The sequence below is a fragment of the Leucopleurus acutus genome, assembly GCF_964270905.1.
Source record: "Leucopleurus acutus genome assembly, chromosome: 7".
NCBI lineage: Eukaryota > Metazoa > Chordata > Mammalia > Artiodactyla > Delphinidae > Leucopleurus > Leucopleurus acutus.
The window spans coordinates 72182108-72200987 of record NC_139150.1 but is presented as its reverse complement, the minus strand read 5'-3'; the positions used below and the strand labels follow the sequence as shown (position 1 = coordinate 72200987).

Genomic DNA, 18880 nt, shown 5'->3' with positions numbered 1-18880 from the left:
TTTAGAAGTAGATCAAAGGACATTGCTTCCTTTTGGTGGGTTTTGAGGTCTGTGGCCTGAATTGTGGTTAGAGGTCACATCTTTCTGTGTGTTTCTGAGCTCTCTTGGAGGGTCCAATATAGCTCCCTGCCTGTAAAGCCTTGATGCTTTCACAAGACCTTTGCTACTGCCTGCCAGAGCTGGAGCTAATTTTTATTTAGCGATAGTATCATTTTCCTCAGTCCCATCAAGACTCCGTTTTTTGATATGAGCAGCAATTAACTCTCAGTTTAAATAGGCATAACTATGACCTTGTCCACTTCTTTCAGCTGAAGAGATTGAATGGAGCTTTTCAAAAAAAAAGTCTGAAGTGGCAAGTATCTAATTTTCAGGTTTAATGTTTGTAGTCCTGGGTCAGTAATTGACAAGTGTTAGAAGTTGTTCAATGGTGATCTTGCCAGTGGGAGATTTTTCAGATGTCCTTAGTTTAATAAAGAAGAGATTGCTTTGTTCATTTATAGTCCTTATCACTTTAATCTGTTGGTATTAATGTTCACTGTCACTGATCATTGATGAAGCAGAGAGAATTGAGATCAGTTGTATTTTTGGACAAAAGCATTTAGATGGACTGCTGATAAAGTGATGTGCAGGGATTTTAAACTTTACTATGTACATGAAGTACCAATTCTTTCCAGAAGATATTTTCATTTCTTTTAGTTCTGTGTATTTTGATTAACTTGTGTTTTGATAGCCCATTCTTAGTATATGTGTTACTTGTCCTTGAATGTTTAATGTATAATTAGTTTTAGTTGCTGATGAAGAAATGAGGTTTTAATTGCAAGGAACATACTGTGTCTCAAACTATTCCATTTTCAAGAACTAATTACTTTGATAACTCTGTTTTTATCTCTGTTTTGTCCAGTCTGATCTCATTTGTGAAGAACAGTTTGAGAAGCCATTGGCTAGAGCATTTATTTGTCTGGTACTTCCGATTGTCTCCCATCCTTTTCCCTTCAAGTAATCTCAGCACTGCTTGTCTTTGTTTATTATATCACTTGTAGGGTTGTGAGGAATTCCAGAATAAACCTGAGTTTTAAATTGCTATCTTTGGAGTAGATTGGTATTCAGTGTTGTACTTTCTGTATCATCTTTAAATATTTAAATTGAAGACTCTCTGGCTGCCTCTTAAATTAGATCCTTCACTTAGTAGTTTTGATATTTCATAACCTTGCTCCTCAGGCATTAAATATTTACCTGTTTAAATGGCAGTGAAAATGTAAAATCCAAACCTATCTATTAATCCGGTGAATGTAGATTGGAGAACAGCTCTCACTTGGTGAAAGTAGAAGCTATTTTGACCCCACTGGAACATATGCTGGAGGTTCATTGTATCAAAGTATTTCTTTTTTTTTTTTAAACATCTTTATTGGGGTATAATTGCTTTACAATGATCTGTTAGTCTCTGCTGTATAACAAAGTGAATCAGCTATATGTAGACATATCCCCATATCCCCTCCCTCTTGTGCCTCCCTCCCACCCTCCCTATCCCACCCCTCTAGGTGGTCACAAAGCACTGAGCTGATCTCCCTGTGCTATGCGGCTGCTTCCCACTAGCTATCTATTTTACATTTGGTAGTGTATATATGTCCATGCCACTCTCTCACTTTGTCACAGCTTACCCTTCCCCCTCCCCATGTCTTCAAGTCCATTCTCTACGTCTGGGTCTTTATTCCTGTCCAGCCCCTAGGTTCATCAGAACCATTTATTTTTTTTTAGATTCCATATATATGTGTTAGCATACAGTATTTGTTCTTCTCTTTCTGACTTACTTCACTCTGTATGACAGACTCTAGGTCCATCCACCTCACTACAAATAACTCAATTTTATCGAAGTATTTCTACTAAAGAAGTTGCCATAAAACAAGACCATGTCTTGGGTCTTCTCCATAGGGTTTTATTTTAGTCTTGAAGAACCACAAAGGTAGACTTAACACTTTGAGGTTTCAGGTAGCCCAAGAGTAGTTCTCTAGGTAAGTATTAAAGCCAGGCACCAGTTTGAGCTCCAGACCCACAGAAAAATCAGAGTCAAGAATTGCTGATAATTGCCAGATAGAAAATTTGGTCTGGAAACTGATTTGAATCTCCAAAGTAAAATACAAGTCCATATCCTATTGCAAGTCTTCTGCCTACTTTGGTCTAAGTATGTTTTCTATTTATAATCCATTGAGGTAGAAGAAGAGGAAGAAATACTTTCCGTTTCCTGGAAGGGAGGATGTTGCTGACAGTGATATCCTTGATAGAGAAGGGAGGGGGGGGCTGCTTTAATTCCAAGAAACAATAAATGTATAGAGGGGAGACATAGCACATTGATCTGGGAGGAGAGAAGTTGCCCTTCCTTCATCTTTATTTCCTGGAAGTGGGCAAGGGGGAGTGGTGGTACAATGCTCATTTAATGGAATTCTAAAACTTAGAAAGTAATAAAACTAATTTCAGAATTCTTATTATGATGTGTAGTTTTTCCAGTTAATTGCAATTAGTGGCCACTCATCGTTTCTTGGGAAAAGTTGCTTTAAAAAATATTAATGGGAAAATAAAATAACTTGACTTAACCGTAGTTTTTGGTGCCATCCTATTCTACTGTCTGTCCTCCTCAGTTTCACTGTGTGTGTGTGTGTGTGTTTAAGAAACAATCAAGATTAATTTAATTTTTCAAACTCTCAGAACAAGTGCACTGATGAGCTAGTTACTGTAATGTGGTATTGTGGCATGAAAACCGGACAAAGGAGACAAGGACATGGGTTCAGAAGATCAGAATTTTAAGCCAGAGTTCAACACTTGTGTATAACCTTAGGAATTTTACTTACCTTGTCTATATCTGTTTCCTCAGCTATAAAATACGAATGTGTGCCTTCACAGGGTTGTGGTGAGGCACAAACAAAATACTGTATCTGAAAATGCTTTGCAAATGATGAAGTCCCATAAGCCCCTAAATGTAAGTTAAATGGAAATATTGTTACCACCATGAGCTTCTATACAATCAATCACCCTGCCTGTGGTGATAGGAACCAGTTCTTTGACAAAGTTACTGAAAAACAATATTTTGAGAAGGTTTGTTATTGGTTCTTGGAGCCCTTTTAATGTAGCTGTGTTCTAAAAATGTACCTGGGATTTGTTTTAATCAGGTGTCTTACCTTACATACAGACACATAAATGATTGTTATGAAGGAAGAAGTTTATACTTAACAGATCTCTAGAAACAGCAGGCACAACGTTCCATGCAAGGCCACATGGGCAAGCACCAGGGATGGCTAGGAGGCAGAGGGGAGAGGGCAGAGCATGGCCCAGAGCTTTTGTTGGGTCCTAGTGGAAAGCTAAGGACAAGGCAGGACAGGTACACTGAGTAGGTTTGGCGTTGGGTAGTTTGAGTAGTTTTGGAGGGCTCTGGTCTATAGGGGTGGTCCCTGATTGTAAGTTACCTGGCCCTAAGCTGATTTAGAGCAGGAGGAATATTGGCTTGATGTGAGGATTTGATAAAGGAGTTGGGGGTGTGGTCTCTGGATTGACTGGTTTGTGTATCAGAGGTACCTCACGGGGGAGTCATTTACTATCTCTAGAATTAGCTATTCCTGGGAGGGGCAGTCTCTCCAGGATCAAGGCCACAAATGCCAGAGCATCGAGAATACAGAAAATAAGAAAATATAGTCAATACAGGTTGGGAATTAAAGAAGCAATGTGAACTGAAGACCAGACACTGAAAGAAAAAAAAAAATGCAGATAACATAACTGACCCAAGTATGTTTTCAAAGCTTTTACATAAGCACTAAATATAAACCCGTTTTCCTAAATATATTTTAGGATAACTTTTAAAACACTCCACCCACACTCCTCTGAAATGCACAAAGCAGTGAATGTCACTGCGTGAGTAAATTATTCTGGAACACAGTAAGGGACTCAGGTTACTCTCAACTGTAATGGTTGAGGTCTTTACCTACATTCTCAGATGCATGTAGAGGTAAATATAGTATAGTCACCTAGGTTTTTAGGCTCTGTGCTAATAGCAGTTTAGGTGGATTAGAGATTATTTCATTATTCCTATTAACCATACAAAGAAGGTAAAATTTGTTCAAATTCAAGAGCCCTTAATGAATTAAACCTGGTTTTGAGCCCAGGCATATTGGTTAGAGAGGTGTCACCTTTGCTTGAGCTTGTGTTGAGGCTGCCTGCTTCATCAGTCATTGGAAGTAAACCTCCTAACTCTGAGCATGTGTAGGTGCCTATTCTGTTGCCCATGGGAAGTGGCTCTTTATAAGGGGAACACTTCAGTCACACAATCTGGAGCAGACTAACAGCTGACTTGGTGAGAGCTCCCTGCCACTGAAATAAAGCCTTAGAGTCCTAGATTCTAAGAGTGTCTGAGTGGTGGGATTTTTAGCTTACCCAGGTAATGAAGGATTGTATTTTAGAAAAGAAATTGGATGTTCGTGTATTCACATCACTGAATGCACATATAGTTAATTTGCTTTGTTTTTATCAGTTTTTAGCAGTCCCAAGATTAGACGCCATTTGAATTATTTTGAGCACTTGGGAAATTTCTTTCATTTCTTAATTTTCACTTATATTTAAGTTCCCCAATCTTCATTGTTCTTAAGTATTTAGGCATAAAGAAAAAAGGAGTAGTATGTGAATAGTTATCTATCTTTTCTCCACCACTATTCCAAATTACCTGTGTCTGTAGTATAAGACAGTGCTAATGTGACTTCCAAATACAGCTTTTGGAACAGCAGGTATAGTTTCACTTGTTATTGAGCAAACTTGTTGAATAAAGGGTAAGAGTATTAAATGTTAACACTGTGGGGATTGGGGTGAAAGAGAGCAAGACCTTTATAAAACCTGTCTTTTTTTCTGGAAAGAAAAAAATAGTGATAACACAGAGAACTGTGGACATAATTGAAATCACAGAGAAAATATTTGGTGTTTCATACCAAATATCAAAAACTGTTTAACTTGAAAAGGTATTTTTTAAATTTTGTTTTGCAGTAAGCAGTGAGCCAGATTAAAGGTGGATACTAATGGCTACAATGAACAGGCAGAAGTTATCTTGTCATGGTACTCCACCAAATCAAGCCCAGGAGTAGACTCATTGGCCATTTTTATGAATGGTCTGGCAGATGGGGTATACTGTGAAGGTCCTGTCCTAGTAGTCAGTTCAGAAGAGCTTACAGTTAAACTAAAGGAAATGAGGTCAAAATAGCACATGAGACTCAGCACTAACTTAAAATTGGCAGAGATAGGTTATAGGCACAGAGCTATTGGTCACAGTTTGGGCAAGATCTAGATGACGTGATGAACTCTCCTTGAATGCCGTGTGCCTTGCAAACTGTTGTGGACCTACAGGATCAATGGGGTACTATCCTGGCTTTACTCAGCAGATATTCTAGCACGTGTGATGTGCTAAGATACAGTGATAAGAGAGACAGATACAGCTCCTTTCCTCCTGGAGTTCATGTAAAGAGTGTTGATGATAAATACACATGGACTTGTTGTGTCTTCCCTCCTGGTAGAAATTTGGACACTATATCTCAAAGATGGGAAGCTTTTTGAAAGGGTACCTAAAATGGCAGGTAAAGTCAATAAACCAATAGACAGACTTAAGACCTTTTGAAAATCAAGATTAAAGAGATTTGTGGACAAGAAGACAGTAGGCAAAGGATAATGGGAGGTACAGTTCATTCATGCTTCAACTTCTTGCAATTTAAGGACGATAGCTATTTTCGAATAAATCAAAAGGAAGTACTTATAATAAATTCTTCAGAAACTTTGTACCATCACCCCCAACCCCCGAGATGGGAGAAGTGCAAAAACAGTTCACACAGATGTGTCAGGTGAATTTAGAATCTTTAAGCTTGGTCTTCTGATTGAGCCTAAATCCCTAGTTTAGGGGGATTTCCCCCCTCAAGGATAACTTATTACCATGAGTAGTACTCTGCTATGTGCACCATTGGTCTGTTTTGAACACTTACAAAGCCAGGGGTAAATACTGTCTTCTCTCCATGCAAGGGAATGGCGTTTCTCATTTGTCGAGAATTTCTCCAGAAATGAAACCGTTCACTCTGGACTTGCTTGCGCTTCAGTGTTTGTTGTGTACTTCTAATGCAGAAGCTGCTAACTAACTTGAGGCAGTTTTTGCGTTTGGGAAGGGAGGTCACTGAGTGTGCATATACGTTTCATTGCTCTCTTCCAGGTTTCCTATGCTCGCCCAAGTTCAGCTTCTATCAGAGATGCAAATTTGTACGTCAGTGGACTTCCGAAAACAATGACACAGAAGGAGTTGGAACAACTTTTTTCACAATACGGACGCATTATTACTTCTCGTATTCTGGTTGACCAGGTCACTGGTAAGTAGGCAGCTGCTCTAGACAATCTTTTCTGCTTTCCGACTGGCAGATGGTGAAATATTCTGCCTTCCCATACAGAAGTCTTACCTGTGGAACACATCAAAGGTATATGTGGGACAGAAAATGCAGTTTTCTGCTGGGACTGTTCATAGATATGCATGGATAAGAATAGATTGTGGAGTGTAGTGAGCAAGCTTGAGTCATTTCCTCCGCAAAGGTGCAGGTTTGGAGTCTGTTTTGTGGCTTGTAATAAATTTATAAGTATAATTATTACAAATAATTATTACAAATTAATCTTCATTTCCAAGCTGCTGTGTGAAAAAAGCTCCCATCCTCCTTATAAAGTACTAATAAACAATCTTATTTTTGTGAAAAACATAGTTTAGTGCAGCTAATTCTCCAGGAGCGGATTACACTATATCTACCCTGGTAATTGCTGTTAAGGCTATTTTTCAGGTCCATGCTGTGTTGTATAGGCACGTGTAAGAGTTTTAAATTTTGAATGTTAAAAATTTATTTTATCCCTTATATTACTTTTAACCAAACCAAAATAAGAAGACTAACATGTTTATTAAAAATTTTGTATGTAAGGGAGCTAGCTCTTCTGCTAAAGCTTTGAGTTAAAGAAAAACTAGCAATATAGATTTGATTATGGATCTTGAAAATAAGGCACCGGCATATTTTTCTATTGTAAAAGCAATATTCTTTTTAAAACATAATGAAATTAGGGAAACATGGTAAGGAGGGGGAAAAATAACATATAATGCCATATACTTAAGCAGTCACATTAAGATTTTGTGAGTAGTCTTTTTTTGGGGGGTGGGGTTTCTTTGTTTTTTAAGAAAATAGGTTTTTCTTTTTTCTGTGCGTTTCTTCTTTCTCCCCTCCTTCACTCTCCCTATTCTCTTTCTGTCTCCTTTCCCATCTCTCTCTCTCTCTCATAATTATTGTACCTGTGGAGATAGTTGTACATTGCAATGTGTGATTTTTTTCTTTTTAAAGAAACAACGGACCACAGAGTAAAATTAGGCCAAGTTTTTAATTCTTCAAGTGACGATCAATTTAGTTGATCTGAATTTGATCAGAAGCAGCCTATGTTATGCCCCTCTGTGCTGTTAGTTTACCTCTTACAGAGTCTGAATACCATACTTCTGAGTTCTGAGTAAAGTGATATCTGCCATCATTCACATACTTGGGAGAATGGCCTGTAGGTTTTGCTGTATGGAGAAAATTTAGTCCAGTGAGGTATATACAAATGTGGTCTTTTCTTCTTAGCTGCATTTTGTAATTATCATACATTCTATCACAGTGTATTGTACAACACAGACTGCTAATGGGGTCAAATAGAAATCCAGGCCTAGCAATCTAGATATATTTGTTTAGAGCAACAAAAATGGCCTGATTTTTGTTCATAGTTTTCATGCTTTTTCATTCATTCATTCTCAGTGAGGACTTGTGAATCAAAAGTAGATTTCTTTCACCTGTGATACAGAAAGCCCATCTCTTAACTGCAAGTCCATCCTGAGTATATAGGCTCACAGGTGGATTTATCTCACCACCTCCTGGTTTAGTCAGTGGTTCTCATGTGTGATTCTGCACCTGGAGCATCAGCATCCTCCTGGAACCTCCTTAGAAATGGAGCCCTCCTTTGGGCTCCACCCAAAACCTAATGAATGAAACTCTCAGAGTGGGCATTTTACCAAGCCCTTTGGGTTATACTGATGCATGCTCAGGTTTGAGGACCATAGGTTTAGATGACTCATCCTATATAGAGGCCATTTCGTTGCTTATCTAATGCTTTCCTTATCAAATAGTCAAGTCCTAGGGGTTATTCATTCTTAATAGATAACTGAAAGGATAGATTTGCTGTCATTTCACCATTTCATCTTTATACTTAAGACTTACAGAGTGAAATTATCCACTTTACCTAAAATGAAAAATCCTGCAATTTTGTTATTCAGCCATCAGGTGGTAATAATGTGCAGCAGGTATAGCTTAAATAGGAAGGGTGAAGTGATAGGGGCTGTCTGAGGTACGTGTATATGGAAAAAATGCCTCATCTACCTTAGAGTAAAATTCTAAGCCATTCAACTTACACAGTATTAATTGTAAAGCAAGCAGACCTTTATTCTTTTTTAAAGTTCCTATAAATCATAATGGTCTAGTGCATTTTCTTAGCCTATCTTTCTTAACAACCTCTCACTCTTTTCTTCAGTGACATATTCTGAATCATCTAGGCTTTTCTCACTGCTAGTCCCAAGCTGGTACTGCTACTACCAATTTGCCAAGAAAGTCTTTCCCTACAACTACTAGGGATTGGCCTACAAGAAAGGCCAATTTGCTTGCCAAGAAAGTCTTTCCCTACAACTACTAATCTCATGATGGCCAGCTATGGCCACCCCAAATAGCCTGTTAAGCTAATTAAATGGAATGAGTTGGGTTTCCTGCTACCATTTCTCAAAAGCTGGACAGGTATTTGGCCATCCCTCTGCCTTCCCCCATTCTTGTCTCTCAGGGTGGGGAGAGCGGGAGCCAGGGAATGACATTCCGTAGTCAGAAGTAAATGCTGCCAAAGAAAGAGAGCTTTGAGGCTTTACTTCTATCTTATTTATTTTTAAACTCTACCTCCTCTTTCACCTGTTTTTCTCCATATAATATTATTTCTCTAATAAAGAACAGCCAGTTAAAAACAGTGGGGGAACTTCAGGGAACCAGAAAAGCCTCTTCAGACATTTTTCTTAAAGGGTCGGTTTCCTATATAATATGATTAAGTAGAATTATATTGTTTAAAAATGTAACTGAAATATATTTTTCTACCACTGTGCATATATTTTTAGCATAGCTTTTTAGCATTTTTAACAAATGTCTGTTTCTGTTCTCCTTGTAACAAGAAAAAGAGCTACTGTGCCCATCATTTCTGAACTGTTTGTCCAGTAGCATAATTTGAAAAGTACAAGTCAGGCATACTGTTGAGTTTTTTAAAGAGTGTGAGTGCATGAGAGGGAGAGAAGAAGGTGGGGAAAGGAAACGTGGATATGCTTGTGTGCTTTCTTCTTCTTCTTGGCTTATTGGTAGCATGTGGTAATGGACTTTAAAATGCGTTAATTTAATTTAATGCATTTCATGTATTTAAAAAAATACAAAATTGTAACGCTATACTGAATTGCTACTAAGTCAAGGTAAAACTTTTCTCCTCATGTGATTTTGTGGCAGATGTTATATGTGGGTGAAAACATGTTCTTGAGAAGGAAAAATTAATTTATCCTTTCTTCTCTCCCTCCTGTCTCCTTCCACTCCCTCTTTCCCAAATCCTTACCCACATCTACCATAGGCATATCAAGGGGTGTAGGGTTTATTCGATTTGACAAGCGGATTGAGGCAGAAGAAGCTATCAAAGGCCTAAATGGCCAGAAACCTCCTGGTGCCACAGAGCCAATCACTGTAAAGTTTGCTAATAATCCAAGCCAAAAAACAAATCAGGCCATCCTTTCCCAGCTGTACCAGTCTCCAAACAGAAGGTATCCAGGACCACTAGCTCAGCAGGCACAGCGTTTTAGGTAAGTCTGGTCTGGTTCTTATGCCCAGCTACTCAACTCAGAACTCTCAGGTTCATTGTCCAGTACTTTTACGGACAGGGTCTCCGGTTTGCTATTATTATTGTTGTTTTCTTTCTTTTTCTTATGGGCACAGAGAAAACCTACCTGGGGAATAGTGTCTGTTGCAAATATCCAGGGTGGGGACAAAAGGACAATAACCTACAGCAGTGGTTCTCAACCAGGAGTAGTTTTGCCCCTCTGGGGGCATTGGCAGTGTCTGGAGACGTTTATGTGGGCACAGCTTGAGTGGGGGGTGCCACTAGCATCTAGTGGGAGAGGCCAGGGATGCTGCTAATCACCTTGCATGTACAGTTATAGCCCCCAACAGCAACAGATTATCTGGCCCCAAACAGCAGTAGTACTGAGGTTGAGAAACCCTGACCTACAGAATGCTGGGGGTCTTCTTAACTGTTTCCAGTGCTTTCAAATTCCCCTTTTTAGTTTTTTTCTTGATAAGATCTTATTCTTGTGTTTCTCTTTTTTCTTTTTTTTCTTTTTTTTTTTTTTTAGCGGTATGTGGGCCTCTCACTGTTGTGGCCTCTCCCGTTGCAGAGCACAGGCTCCGGATGCGCAGGCTTAGCGGCCATGGCTCACGGGCCCTGCCGCTCTGAGGCATGTGGGATCCTCCCGGACCGGGGCACAAACCCATGTCCCCTGCATCAGCAGGCAGACTCAACCACTGCGCCACCAGGGAAGCCCTTGTGTTTTAATTTTTAGGTCAAGCTCTTTCATTTACTTCGTTTTATAATATGTGCACCACTAAGGGTACCTAACTTATGTGATGACATTACGTTTTTATAATTTAGTTCCTTCTTCCCTTTTTAGGTTTTTATTCCTTGCAGTTTAGAGGTTGGCAAACCCCTGTAAAGGCCCAGATAGTAAATATTCCAGGCTTTGTGGGTCATGGTCTCTGATGCGTGTCTTTTTTTTTTTTTTTTTAAACAACTCTTTAAAAATGTAAAAACCATTCTTAGCTCCTGGGCTGTAGAGAAACAGATGGCAGTCTGGATTTGGCCCGTGGGTGGTAGTTTTCTAACCTCTCTATAGTCCATAGAATGACCATGCATTTTTAGCCCAAAGAGGATATTCTGTCTCATAGACGGGTATAAATATTCTGATTTTTCAAATTTTATTCTAATACTGGGGCAACAACCAGATTAAGTCACTTAAAAAAATCCCTAATCTGCATGTGAGAAGAATGGTGACTTTTAGATGTTAAACAGAACACAGAGACATAAACATTTTTTATTTTCCGTAACATTTTTAATATCCTTTTTGGCCATATGGTATACTGCAGCCATAATGCCATGTAACCTCCATGCTAGTATTTTTTTGTTTTGTTTTTTTATCACCAGTGAATATCAATTTTATTTCCTTGCTGGAGCAAAATAGTTAATTACCAAAAATATAATCACAAATTTAGCTTAATAAAGAGTTACATGTTTTCTAGCTTAAATCACATGCATTTTTTCATTCAGGTGTTTTAGAGTGCTGAAGAGAGTAAAGATAAAAATTAGTAAAATATCTCCTTTAAAAAAAAATTATGTCACCTGAGGTATGAGAAAGAAATTTTCCATAAACACCATGTTCGTTTCCTACTTAGGGTGGCTTTTGCCTTGGGAGAAGAGGGTTTACTGTCAGAGGCTCCATTTGGAACTGTATGACTTGGTACCCAGTTGACTAAGCCTTGTGTTCACTTCGCTCTCTGCTTTAACTTTGTAAGGTTTAAAAAAAGCATTGGTAGAAAGGAAACACTGCCACTTTTGACTGTGGTGGTTGGTGATTGGGCTGGAGGAAGACATGCATGGGGCTGTTTGCTGCTCGCCCTTGTGGAGAAAGAAATTTCACAAAGCCATTTCTTAACTCTGCCTGTAGGTTTCCTGTGTGGCATCTTAAGTGAGTAATATTTTTTTGCAAATTTAGCACAGACATGCATGAAGGAATTTTAGAGGTGTTTCCTAGGCAGCCTATCCAGTTAACTTCAGAGCTTTTTGGGGCCTAGAAAAGAATTTTGAGCTTATTAGGTAGAGGAAAGTTGTTTGAAACTTACTGGTTGATTTTAATACTGTGAAAATACAAGATGTTTGATGTTAGTAGAAAGCTGTATTAGTTTAAATTGTTATTTTTGGTGTTTCCCAATTTAACCTCTGGTTTTTGTTCTATGGTAGTTACTGAGTAAAACTGTGCTCTTAAAATCAAGATTGAATTCTGAGAAAGATTGAGCAAGAGGACTGAAATGATAGGATCTCCAAGAGAATGCCTGATTATTGAAATGGCAAGGCATGTAGGTGACTCAAATATTAGGTTGTTGATAGCTATTTCATCTGCTCTCAACATCATCTAGCCCCCTCCCTGCATGCTTTTTTTTTTTTTAATTCGGTAAAGCTTTACAGGATGTTCTGATGGTCAGATTTAATATTTTAAAAATTATCTTCTGCCCATTCTGTGCTTTTATCTTTTAGTTCAGTATGTAATTAACTTAGCGATTCTTACTTTCCTTATCTACTATAAAGAGAAGTTTTGGAAAAAGGGAATAAGAGTTGTCTGTTTTAAGGGAAACTGGGTTTCAGAAAATCGGGAAGAAGTTTATTGTACTTTCAGATTCTTAACTCTTGTCTCCGTCACCCCATTTCTCATAATCCATCTTCAGATAATAAAATATGAACTAGGCTTTGAGCTCAGTGAAGGTGTTTGGTTTAGATTCAGTGTTACAAGAAATTGAGAGCCTTTATTCCTAGATTTTAAGTTTACCCTGTTGTGTATTTGGTTGCTTTTCTTTAATATCTTTGAACCTGGTCTGTCATTACCTTGATTTTTTTTTCCTTATTCTATTGAATTAAGGTTGAATCTTCTTTCATCTCAGAAGGACTCTTGAATTGAAGGACTGGCTTGCTTTGCTGGTATTTTGCTCTTTTGTAGTTCAGGCCTAGGTCATTACCGAGATCTTTTGTCTCTAGTATCTGTGTTCTCATGCTCTCAGCCTTGAGTTTGTCACCTTCCTGCGAACACTTAGAAAATTTTGCACTGTGTGTTTTTATGTTGTCATAGTGCCTCGGGAGTTGAGAGACATTAGCGAATACAAGTTATAAATATTAATAGCCAAGGATGTTTTTAATATTTATGAAATGTACCTTATCTTTTAAGGTTAAAAAAAATTAAAATCCATGTAATAAGAGTTAAGTTTAAAAGTGGACTTGGGAGGTTTATGGCTCAGTCAACCCATATGAATAATTAGAAAGAGAATTATTTTAACATGAGCACTGCTAATCTAATATGCTTATTTAATTGACTACAGTTTTCAAAATAAGACCGGCCTTGTTTATTTGGATGGATAGTGTAATTCAAGCCCCTTAAGTATGTTTTTGGGACATGGTATCTGAATTAAACTTTCAGCCAAATTTTTTTCATCTCTCTTCTTGTGGAGCAGCCTTAATTTTATTAAATGTAGTCTAGTCTAATGGCTTGTGTGCCTGCTTCTATAATAAGCCTTTATGCATTTTTAAAGGAGCCTTTTAAATCAGCATTTGAGTTTCATTTAAGGCATGTGCTGGTTGCACTATCACAATTTACTTTGGGAAGAAACTGGTATCAATCGTCCCGAATAATTTTTTTCCTCTGTTTACAGGAATTAGATAAGGAGATGAGTTGATGATCTTGTTGTGGGTTAAATTCAAAGCAGATCTTGGTCAGTGATCTTTAGTGAGGTTTTGAGAACCATTATTTGTAGGGTTCAGACTTTTCTTTTCTTACCCATTAGTAATCTCTCTGTATATTTTTATTTCTCACTTTGACTGACATTTCCCCTTCTACCTGCGTGTAGGCCCTCCCATAGTCTGTCAGCTAAATTTCTTGGAAACTGGGAAGGTAACTTCTTTTCACTCTCTACTTATAAACATCTAGCTTTGAAATGGGAATATTCTATTCAAAATATTGCCCACTTATAATCAGAAACTAGGCATGTAGTCATAAACTATATGCACATGGGGGCTTGTGCTATTATATTCATTAATTCATAAACCCTAATCATAAACAGAAAATAAAAATAAGGATGAAATAAATAATATATCAGTGTTTTGCTAATCATGCTAACTGGCTCATTTTTCACTTACATAATATCTTAGTAAATAGTATACCTTTAAAGCAAGAGTCATAAAATTATGATCTTGATAATTTGGAATTTCTTGTCTGACTTCATGTGAGACATGTTAGATTATTTTGTCTAACCGCATAGTGTAGCTTGTACTAGGAGTAGGAGAGAGAATCAACTCTCTCTTTTCTTATTTACTTGGGCTTTCCTTACTGGTGTCATCCTCCCTCTGATGATGGTGATGATGGTAATGATGATTTGTTGTTTGCAGGAATCTTTTTAAAACTACCTCTTCTTTGAGGGTTGTTTTAATTAAATCTAATCCTTCAAATCCACTTAACGTGTTATTTGTAAAGTGGATTATACCCATGCTGAAGAACAGGTGACTGTGTCACTTTCCCTTTGAGGACTGCTCAGTCTTCCCTCAGGAGAGTATGTGATGCATGGGGACTGAGTGAGGGCTTTGGATGCAGTACATTTATTCAATATGAGTAAAGAATACTTTATTTTTAAATTAGAAAAAATTTGTATTGGACACTTTAATATTTATTTGCCATACAGCTGTATATCATCACACACACCCCTCCTAGGTCATTCTGGAGGCTATTAACTTGGTCTCCACTAAAAATTGGCTTCTGTCATTAAATGATCACATGCAAAAGATGGCTGTCCCTGAACTCTGGACAGACCCAGAAAAAATGTATAATTCTGGAGAGTAATAGTGGTCCTTGTGTCTGAGCTAACTGCCTAATTGACAGTTTTCCAACTTCTACAAGGCTTGGGGTACATGGTGCCCTAGTGGAGCACACACTGCCTTCTCCCAGCTCCTGTGGGTGTGTGGCACTGAGAGCAGGGTAAACTGCTAGGTCCAACGGTGGGCAGGCGGGGGTTTTCAGTGTTGCCTAGGTCCTGTTTCTTAGGTGCCATGTTCCTCCTTGTTGATGGGAGAGGAGGGAGGGGCAGGGAGAGCAAAGAGAGAGAGGGAGAGGCAGATAACTTGGCTTGAATTGCATAAGATTGAATTTTTTCTAAAGTGAATATTGAGTGAAGATATCAGTGGGCAGGATTGTGGTATCACACAGGATTTCACAGGTAGGGCAAATATGAGGCTCATTGAGAGGGTCCTCAGAGATCCTAGTATAAAAGTCCTAGGCCTCCTGCCTGGAGAATCCTGGGGTGGAGAGTGAGAAATGAGATATCTCTCCTTTTAACACATGTAATCCACTTCTGGGGCAGTTTTGGTTTCTACCCTACTTAGAAAATACTGAAAACTTGCTTAGGAGATCCTGTCTCTGGACTTTTGCTTAGTGTCCTAAGCTGGTGGTGATAGAGTCTGCACAATTAATGGGCAGAGATGATGTGACTCTGTTTTGGTGTCTCTGCATCTGAGCCTTTGAGTACTTTGGAAGCAGACCTCAATATGCTATTCTGTTCTACTGGTGTCATATGCCAAATGCATTCTGTATTGATCATTCAGCAATTCTATGAAATTATCTATATCAGATTACTTTATTGTTGATGATACTAATTTGTTTGCATCCTTATTTCTGGTATTTGTGGCCTCTACTTTGGAGTATAAGGGTATGGCATCTTTGAGTATACTCATTACCTCTGCACAAAACAAAATCCCCCTCCCACCTGTGTACTTTTTCCATACATGTGCTCTCTCCCTTGCATGTGCAAACAGGCTCCCCAGTCTGCCCTTCTGATAGTTCTTACTCTGGATTAAGTAGTTAAGGGTAATGTTAGTAACCTCAATGCTTTGATTCAGTCAACAGATACTAACTGTAAACCTGTAGTGACCCAATCTGTCTGTGCTCCATGATTAGTGGTACGATGAGTAATGAACTTGTCCCTGCTCCTGAGAGGGTAGAGGGACAAGGCACACACCACACACAGATGAGGCTCCTTTGTCACTGTGATTTGTTCCTTTTTTTTTTTTTTAATAGTACTTTGCATTACAGTCAGCTCGGTTCTTTCTTTTTAATTTTACGAAACACACAAATGTGCAGAGGTAATTGGGAATAGGAACCTGTGAAGATTCTTTGTCCAGTTCTGAAAGACCAGAAGGAGGCGTCTTGAGGCTTTTATGAAACTAGGAGGAGTTGCTTTCTCATGTGTGCTCTAGCCTCACTTGAGGCCACAGGTTAGACAATAAGGTTGAAACATTTTTCAAACTTAACTGTTCATGGCTGTTAAAGAAAAAAATGTTCTCCTGACCCAGGGTCTTCCTTGGAGAGTGTTGAACATTGTGGCAGCTGAGGTATTCAGTTATGCCTACCTCCTCTAAACACACGTCATTGACTGGTACTCATTGCACAAATGTGGAACATTGGAATGGTCTCTTTGAAACTGATAAAGCAAGAAGAATCAAGTGCTTAAAGACATCAATTTAATTTTTGAAACAGGAAAAGGGTAGAGAGTTTTAAAGAGTACCCACCCACCGCCATCTACTTCGTAAAAAAAATAACTGTTAAGAGAAGCTCACTTAAGTTTGTTTCTATCTACCTGCTTCTTACACCCTGAGTAGTGGGACTATACTTCTTGTAGGACAATCAAAATAAGCGTCAGACTGGGGTCTGAAGTCCTTGCTTTGTTGCTCAGTGAGTGTCGTCTTAGGTTCTGTGGACCTCAGCTGAATACATTGAGCAATGGGAGGTTCAGCTGAGGTTGTCTATAAGGTTCTTTTTACCTATAATAACACCACTTTGATTTTAAGAAATGAAAGTCCTTTGTATTTGGGGGGTTGAAGGGAAATTTATGGAATTCTGTGTAAACTGCAGAATTTGAATATCGATGCCACCATTTCCTAACTCTTTGGCCTTGAGCAAGTCCCTTAATCTGAGTGCCTTATGATACTCAGGAACTAATAGCTCTGAAAACTAAAAATAATATAAGGACATGTAGGTGCATGTGGAGTGCTTAGAACTTGCCTGCAAAAGGTGAGAACCCAAATGTTAAGTATTCCAGAGCCTCCACATTTCCTCTTGAAAGGGTTTCCTCAGATGACCACCAGTGATTTCCCTGACCTTTGTAGAGAGAAACTATATCCATTGGAAGAGCTACTGTATTATGGCAGTGGGTACCGTCCTCTCAGAAATGTAAGAAGACCCACTGTTCTGAGACTTCACATACAATTAATATATAAAAATCCCCTTGGAAGATGGCAGTAACGGGCCCAGCTTTCTTGGACATCAAGGGGAAAAATTAAAAACTGAAGTTTGCTAAATGTGTGTTTTGCAGGTTGGACAATCTGCTCAATATGGCTTATGGAGTAAAGAGGTAATGATAGAGGTTCATGATAACCATAATCCCTTCCCATAATTGACTAGTTTCTTTGATTTGGGGAGTGACACCCTTCATAAGTTTGTGTTGGGTTTTCTTTTGCATGTACAGCCTAATGAAAAGCTGTTTTTGAAGCACGGTTGACTCAAGGAATATTATTATACCACTGGATGCCACCTGGCCTTTAAAAACCCCATTATTTGTTTTCTCTTGCATTGCGACGTTATAGCATGTTTCTGTCTGTGTTGGTCCTTCTTGCCCCCAGTCCTGCTTAAGTTCATGAAGCCAGTTCCAAATTTATTTCTTTGCTATTGTGAGTAATATTTTTCAATACAGCATATGTGGCCATTTCATAACTTATTAGTACCATGATATTATAGCATGCCACTGCAAGCCACACACCGACTTTGGTTGAAACCTCAAATAGTTGTATGTATCTGTTGTGGGGAGGGGAGTTACCGAAACTCTTGGGATGGGAAAGGGGAAAGAATTAAGTCCATTGCTGTAACCAACCTCTGTTTCTATTTGTGCGTGTGTGTGCGTGTGTGTGTGTGTGTGTGTGTGTGCATGTGTGTGTTTCTCCTATTTTGTTTAGTAGGTTTTCTCCAATGACCATTGATGGAATGACCAGTTTGGCTGGAATTAATATCCCTGGGCACCCAGGAACAGGGTGGTGTATTTTTGTGTACAACCTGGCTCCTGACGCAGATGAGAGTATCCTGTGGCAAATGTTTGGGCCTTTTGGAGCTGTCACCAACGTGAAGGTCATCCGTGACTTTAACACCAATAAATGCAAAGGTTTTGGATTTGTGACTATGACAAACTATGATGAGGCTGCCATGGCGATAGCTAGCCTCAATGGATACCGTCTGGGAGACAGAGTACTGCAGGTCTCCTTTAAGACAAACAAAACGCACAAAGCCTAATGAGCTCTTGTCCTCAGTCCATTTATATATGAAAACTATACAACAAAGGCAAGTTAAGAGAAACTTTATACATTAGTAAATGTCTTTGTAAGTCAGTGTTGAGATGGGATAAAACGACTACTTAGCATCCTAAGAAATATGTGAGATTTTTTATTGCTAGTATTTGAATTAAAACTTCTTAAATATCTTTTATGTTTGAATATGGACAAGAGGTACAGGGTTTTTACCTGTCACATTGCATTCTATTGCCTTCTTTGAAGAAGGTGGACCTTTTAAAGTGTTTCAGCTAAGGGAAGACATTTCTTTTGTTTTTACATAACTGCCTTGAACCTGTGAGTAAATATTGAGGCTTTGTGTTGTAATTCTTTAGTTGGTTGTGTCTTTCCCCCCCCCTTTTTTTTCTTTTTCTGATTAGCTTTGTGTTTGGTTTACATTGAAAGCATTGCTGTTATGTCTGAGAAAAGTATTTTGAAGTTTACATTTTTATTTATGAAGTTAAAAACAGTATTTATTTTGTAATTATGATTTGGGTTGGGGAAGGGGGGCTACATTATAAACGCTTATTGTAAGAATACTGGAGAACTTTTCGTAAAGCAGTACCTTGCCAAAGAG

The 18880-nt window shown here is 38.5% G+C and overlaps 1 protein-coding gene across 7 annotated transcripts in view; it reads left to right on the top strand.

Moving 5' to 3' along the window:
- ELAVL2 (ELAV like RNA binding protein 2) overlaps positions 1-18268 on the top strand; it is a gene marked incomplete at both ends in the record, with an annotated part of 129145 nt that extends 110877 nt beyond the window's left edge. For 3 of the 7 annotated variants that reach the window (XM_082843391.1, XM_082843394.1, XM_082843392.1), the window contains 4 exons: positions 6221-6374; positions 9706-9931; positions 17301-17339; positions 17938-18268. In XM_082843391.1, coding sequence (XP_082699517.1) covers positions 6221-6374; positions 9706-9931; positions 17301-17339; positions 17938-18268 — 750 coding nt within the window. The remainder of the gene's footprint in view (positions 1-6220; positions 6375-9705; positions 9932-17300; positions 17340-17937) is intronic. The other 4 variants (XM_082843395.1, XM_082843393.1, XM_082843397.1 and 1 more) reach the window with 3 other exon arrangements.
- Positions 18269-18880: the final 612 nt, after the last annotated feature.